We start from the raw sequence: 7267 nt of genomic DNA on the forward strand, positions 1-7267 counted from the left end.
GCAGTTTTCCTATGACAAGCAGCAGGAGGTGAACGTATCTTTCCATATCAAGGACAGAGACACTTTGAGGAAGATTGACAGCACCCTGACAGGTTGGTGTGTCACTTATACACACATACATACACTTATGCACACACACACACTTAAACACACACGCTCATAACTCAAGTGTGTGAAAGCACAGTTATTACGCTGTTTGACTCTTATTTTCAATTCCATCTAAAATATGCTAATTAGCTATAACCTCCTCCAATTCTTCTTCTACTTCTCCCAACGTCGTCTTCTATTCCTTTTTCTTTTACTTCTTCATCTTCTTCATCTTCTTCCTCTCCTGATCATTCTACTTCAATACATTCTTCTTCTTCTTCTACTTCCTCTTTTACTTCTACTTCATTTCCTATTTCTTCTTATTCTACTACTTCTATTTCTTCTTCCGCTACTACACTTCTTCTCCTTATCCTCCTCTTGCTTCTACTTCTCCTTATCATCCTCTTGCTTCTACTTCTTCTTCTTCCTCTACTTCTATTACTTCTTCTTCTACTACTTATATTTCTTATTCTGCTACTACCTTTTACTTATTTTCTTTCTCCTTCTACTTCTTCTACAACATCGACTTCTTCTCCTTCTCCTTCTCCTTCTATGTCTACGTCTCCTTCTTCTTCTCCTTCTCCTTCTTCTATGTCTACGTCTACGTCTCCTTCTTCTTCTCCTTCTCCTTCTCCTTCTTCTTCTATGTCTACGTCTACGTCTTCTTCTTCTCCTCCTCCTCCTCCTCCTCCTCCTCCCACAGTCGTGCTGTATAACTGCTCGGTGGGAAGAGAGGACTGCAGTCTGTGTAAACACGCTGAAGCTCAGTACCGGTGCGTTTGGTGCTCCGCCTCACGCAGCTGCGTTTACCGGCAGCTCTGCCCGTCACCACAGCCGGCTCAGTGCCCCCACCCGGAGATCACAGACGTGAGTCACGGAAAACACCACCAAACAAACTCTCACATATCAAACACTTCAGATTCTTTACTTAGAGGTGCTCGATGTGTCTGAGAGCCTGTTGGATATGTTGCACCCATGACTACTTTATACTTCTCCTCCACTACATTCATTTAATTCAGATTGTCACATCCCAGCTCCTCGGCTGTGACGGTAACGTGACACCAGACGAATATTCTGTGAAGGAAAGGCCGTATTAATCTACGAAAATAACAAGAAAGAGTGGAAACGTGGCTCGTAAAACAAATGAGGATCCTGCAGCACCAGCCAGAGCCAGAATAAAACAAGATGTAGTCAAACAAATGAATAATGATGAGGAATAGTATAAAGAGTTGTCGAGTATCTAAACTTGTGCACACAAATAAAGTCTCTACACTAGATGCAATTAAGACGAAACAATACTCGGCAACAAACAGGTAAAGCAGAAAATAGTCGCATCATATAAGAGGTTTCACAGCTGAGATGTCTGCCTTGTAGCAGGAAGTGTCCTCACAAAGTCTCAGAGTCTCTGTGATGAGCTCTGTGAGCGGCACCTTTTTAACAAACCCACCATGTTGCATTTTCCCTCCATCGTTGTTAGAACACCAGAGAACCTTCTGACATGAATCACATCTCAAACGTATCCTCTGTCGTAAAGAAAGACAACCCAAAAAAGACAGAGCAGCAACAAACTGCATGTGGTGATTTGAAAGGAATAAGTGAAGAGGAACAGACTGAAATGTGCTGCAGTCACAGAAGAAAGACACGAGGAAGCAATCGCATGGACGACTGAGGACGAGGAGGGTTTTAAATGTGTCTGCGTGAGTGAATCAGATTGTGTCAGATGACAAGAATCAAGGAAACAGAACAATAACGTACTGCGGGCGGTTGGGTTTTTGTGCTCCCGACACTTCGGTTCACAGACGGACAGATATTTTCTCAGCTGTTGATTGGTTGTCCTGCTCCCCAGAGGATGAATCCCAATGTTTTTCCTCTGTAGTTCCTCCATCGAGCAACATGTTGGTCCATGAAGACGTATCGGGAGGTGCGGGTCACGTTTCCATAGAATTAGCTTTAGATATTCTTGATCGATCTCCTTTTACTTGCCTACCTCTTGGGAAGTCTCCTTCTAAAACATATTTAAACTCCTGAGAAATGTGTCTATAAAATGATTATGCACACATCTACCGACTGACACAATCACGCATCGTATTCTTACCTTTGGCTGCTTTATGAAACAGACTTTTGTGTGAAGAAGAAGAGGCGTCATCTTACTCCAGAGACGAACACAATCCCTCCATCTGTTGGGATAATCGTCTCCATTAATTCTCTCATTTCTGTCTCTCCACATTCATTCTAACGATTCGTCTTCTTCTGATTCCACATTATTCACAATCCATACGGCTTTTTTTTTCACAAACAGACAAATCCTCAATCAGTCGCCTCTTCTCTTCAGCGTGACATTTCATTTTCCTGCCTCGTGTCGTATTCACAGTTCGTCTCCTTTTTCAATTTGTTTGCCGTTTCCTCTGGAACGCCAGTCGTTTGTTTCGTCTCGATTTCCTCGTGGCGCGGCAGCTGATTAGGTCAAGAGGTGTTATTGTTTCAGCATGTTGAGCTCTTGGTGGAGAGCTTTTAACTGGTGAGAAGACGAGAAGCTGCCGATGAATGAAACAGCTGACGGTTGTTAACAAGTGCAGCCTTCTAGAAACATGCAGCTTTCAGATGGTACAGTATATTAATGTATTTATTTACATATCTGAGGATGCAGAAGGATACGATTTCTTAAATACAATAAATGTAGCCATGATGTGATTTTCGTTACATGCATGTTAGCTGTTACAGATGCTTTGATGCTTTTAGCATCTGCGACTGTAACACCTGTACCAGGTTTTCACAGCGGTTATGTTGCTCTTTAAATAGAGAATACACATGAAGACTGTATCCCATAATAATATGGATATTTACGTTATGAAACGATCTGTGTGTGTGGTCGTGTTTCCAGATCATCCCTCGCTTCGGCCCTCTGAACGGTCGGATCTCGGTCACCATCAAAGGCTCCAACATGGGAATAAAGAGGGAAGACATCAAGAAGATCACGGTGGCCGGCGTGGACTGCGTCCACCAGGAGGACCGGTACTCCGTCTCCACCAGGTACTCAAACAGACATCAGCATGCAGACAGGAGCCTCTTCTGTTGTCTGTCCACGAGGAGGTGAAGCTCTGTACACCGACCTCTGACCGCCTGCTGTCAGTAATTAATGAGGTCAGATAACTGAGCATCAGCTCTCTCATTGATTTACTCAGAGAGCTATTTGAGTGGAATAATATGTACGTCTGAGAGGTAGTAGAGTAAAAAGTACAGTATGTACCTCTGAGAGGTAGTACAGTATGTACCTCTGAGAGGTAGTACAGTATGTACCTCTGAGAGGTAGTACAGTATGTACCTCTGAGAGGTAGTGGAGAAATAGAAAGTAGCAGAACATGGAAATACTCTAGTACAAGTACCTCAAATGTGTACTTCAGAGCAGCGTTGAGTAAATGTACTTGTCTCCGTGTCTTTCTGTCCACAGTGTGGTGTGTGAGATCGGACCGGCGAGGCGGATTCCTCCGGTGGACGTCCCATTAGAGCCCTCCAGCAGTGGAGCCGTGGAGATAGAAGTAGAGGGAGGAAGAAGAGGGAAGTCTCAGGTGGTCTTCACCTACCGGGTAGGTCTGAACCCAAGCGCTGCACTCAGGACATGCGAGGACGTCATCTTGTGCTTTAGGAAACACTGATCAACATTCTTCACGTGAATCGAGGAATCAATTAACAGAGAAAATAATTAAAATAATCATTTGTTGCAGCTCTTCACAAAATACAGCCTTGATTGGTGCAAATCATGTGTGAATGACGACTGTTATCCAGCAGCCTGATGGAGCAATGTTGTTTACGATCGCTAAACACATTCAGATTTTATCTTGCACACGTTCACTGAACACAGAGCGTGTAACATTCAGCAGTTTGACATCGTTCCATCGGCAGCTTGAATAAACTGCAGGAAGCTGTTTTTTAAATCCTGAAACCTCGTCAAAAGTTTCTGAGGCAACACAGAACATACGTGACAACAGCTACCTCAAACCCCCCCGGAGATCACCCCCCAGGAACATTCAGAGGTTTATAACAAAGTACAAACACGCGGCCTTCCTCTGGAGATCGTACTCCCTAAAGAAGCAGCAGTGCGTTAAAAATATCTGTGTTTAACGTCCAGCAGAAGCAAAATAAAACATCACCTGCTGCTCTGTTGTGGTTCTCTAACCAGCCTCAGTCGTTTCATTCACATGTTGTTCCCTTTCATATTTCTTTGTTTTGTTTGAGCCGACAAAAAGCCAATTAAAGCAAACTGCCCAGAACAAAAACGAGTCATTTTGCTTTCGGCAGCAGTTTGTTTCTGGCGGTAAACTCTCCAACTCTGAACTTCCCTCTGAGATTACAGTCAAAACGGAAATATTACACCAGAATGAAATAACGTATTTAAAAGAGTCTAAAGGACAAAACGTTTAGCGTCCGTCCGTCTGGGGAATTCTTGTGAATCTGATATCTCAACCTCCACCTGGACTCAAGAATAAAGTGATCAGACCACAACTCAAGGATTCATACGCTTAATAAGCACTTTGAACAACCAAAACAATGAGCTGAAAGAAGCTAAAATGCTTCGTAGAGATGCGCTGATAACAAATCAATTTAATCTGCTCCTAATGGTACGAATCTAAGTTTTAATGAGATTATAAAGAAAAAGAACAAAGTTTCATTCATAAAATCAAGAAAATAGCAGAAAACAATAAAAGAACTGTTTCACTTTCTACGTTTTATTGGTTTTAAACTGTAGAAATATTGATTACTGCGGCTGATGAACGGAGAGCTTTCAGTAACTGTGCTGCCATTTTGTTCAGCAGAGAGCTGAGTGTGTGTGTGTGTCTTCGGGGGATATTTATTCTTGTGTTTGCGTCTTTATCTGCCAGAAACAAATAGTAGTACGTCTCAGCAGCTGCACGACTGATTTGGAAAACTTCTTCACTTATTTATTTATTTTCATCTCACTTCCAAACAAGCACAAATGACTTCTTCCACACGCTGCGCTCGACTGCTGTGTCTTAATTCTCCAGACGAGAATTAATATCCGCTGTTTTGTTTGTGTTGCCGCTCAAAAACAAGCAGGAAACCAATCAGCTGGTGAACTTCAGCAGCCGCAGACGCCTTTCAACAACATTCTTTAAGCACACAAGTTACTAAAAGTTCTACAGTTTGTCTTCAGTTTCATCTCGCTCCCTAAAGATAAACACCACGGGGAGTCTTTAGAAGGAACACCATCAACTCTGCTCTGTTAGAGTTTAATGTTCACTTCTCCTTTTATTGATTCTCTCCGTTTGTGTTCTTGTGTCTCGTTTGACGGATTTGAAATCATTTAATTTCATAGAACAAAAACAATGACGAAGTCCTCGCAAAGCGTTTCCTGCTTTAAATCAGGTGGAAGAACGAGCCTGTGGAGCAACAACACAGACTGTAATAGATGGTATGAAACTAATTAGAAGTCATAATTAAGTCTCTTCAGGTTTAAACTGAACACCTCTCATATTAAAAGATGAAATAACAGAGCAGCGAGTGTGTGTACGTTACAGAACGAGGTGGACCTGCAGCAATAAATCAGCGGGATGGTGCCTTCAGGTGCTGGCATTAAGAAAACGACAAACAATGTGCTCAACATGTAGATATTAAACTCTTGTAAAAGTAGTAATACCACATAAAGCTGTTTTGATGTATCACCTTTCATACGGGCTCCGTAGTTCAAAGTGCTTCACAATCAAGTAAACAAGAGAAACCAGAGAATAAATAGAAAGCGAATACTGTGCAATAAAACCAAGCAATCAAATTAACAACAAAAGAATGAGGCAGGAATCCAAATAACAAAAAACATGTAAAAGATAAGTTAGTAAGTTAGTTAATATATTCAGTGTTCATATCTTACAGGCTAAGTACAAAAGTATTCGCATCAAAGTATACGTACCAGAAGTAAAAGTACTCGTTATGCAAATTATATTATTGGAATTATGGAGCTCATTTTAATTACTTTATACACTGTGCTGGGTAATCTACAATATTATATATTTAGATTTTGTATTTTGTCAAATGTATTTTGTAAAATAACATTTCATTTTTTTTATCGCACGCTTTTTTAGCGTATCTTTACTTTAAGTTTATCTTTAAGTACAAACGACTCATTCTTTTGTCCTCCTCTCCGTCCAGGACCCCAAACCACAGTCCGTCGACCCAGCGAAGGGTCCGGCCGCCGGAGGAACCGTGATCACCATCGCTGGAGAACACCTGGACACCGCAACCAAAGACGACGTGTCCGTCAGTGTGGGGGGGGTTCCCTGTGAAGTGTAAGAAAACTGTATCGTATCGTCCACTCGTGTGTTTCCTGAAGAGGCGGTTGCGACACTAAAAGTCTTCCTCCGTCCTTCTTCAGCGTGACGTTCGGCTTGAATATCACCTGCAAGACCGGCAAGTACCGCGGGCAGAAGGTGCCCTCCGACCAGTTAGCGGTGACGGTGAAGTACGGTAAAAACACCACCAAGGACGTCTTGGCTGCGTACCAGTACTCTGAAAACCCCAAGATCACGGATTACAACCCAAAGGGCAGCTTCTTATGGTGAGTGTGGCTTCATAGAAGTGATTAGAGAAGTCAAAATACACAGATGCTAATTCATCTTTTTGCATATTCATTAAATCTTATAAAAGCTCAGACCGTTAGATAGGTACGGGAGAAAAAATATCTTAAAATGTAAATAAATGTGCAGAAAAACTGCGTTTGAATGTAAATGTACTGTAATTAATTCCCTCATCTGTGTGTGTGTGTAGCGGTGGTCGCAGGATCATGGTGGTGGGAAGCGGTTTTGATCTGATCCAGAGAGCCAGTATGAAGGTCCTGCCCCTCCCCGACGAGTTCTCACAGAACACCACACCTGTAGAGGTAAGAAAGGGATAAAAACTAGCATTCAAAATGTTTGTTGAAAACCTCTTTTTCACAATAAACGCTGTCATCAGCTTGGTTTTTGGCCGTCGCCATCTTGTTTGTTTTCAACCAGAAGTGACACGAGAGGAAGGAGCAACCGTAGGCGTCCAAAATGTTACAATTAACTTTCATGAGGTGAAAACACTGTGAAAGAGTTAAAGTTGTGAGACAAAAACACGGACAACGCCGCGGTAGAGACCTGTCAATCACCGTGTAGTCCCGCCCTAAAGCATCCCCTGCTTTATGGTCTGT

The 7267-nt window shown here is 42.3% G+C and overlaps 1 protein-coding gene across 1 annotated transcript; it reads left to right on the forward strand.

Annotated features, from left to right (window-relative positions):
- Positions 1-8: 8 nt before the first annotated feature.
- Positions 9-7192, forward strand: LOC116378435 (plexin-B2-like). The gene is made up of 7 exons (XM_031840311.1): positions 9-92; positions 791-954; positions 2969-3117; positions 3536-3671; positions 6247-6383; positions 6470-6652; positions 6862-7192. Exons 3-7 carry the CDS (start codon positions 3029-3031, stop codon positions 6986-6988), a joined length of 672 nt encoding a protein of 223 aa, XP_031696171.1. The 5' UTR covers positions 9-92; positions 791-954; positions 2969-3028; the 3' UTR covers positions 6989-7192.
- Positions 7193-7267: the final 75 nt, after the last annotated feature.

This window comes from Anarrhichthys ocellatus, unplaced genomic scaffold (assembly GCF_004355925.1).
Source record: "Anarrhichthys ocellatus isolate YVR2014 unplaced genomic scaffold, GSC_Weel_1.0 scaffold2600, whole genome shotgun sequence".
Taxonomy (NCBI): Eukaryota; Metazoa; Chordata; class Actinopteri; order Perciformes; family Anarhichadidae; genus Anarrhichthys; species Anarrhichthys ocellatus.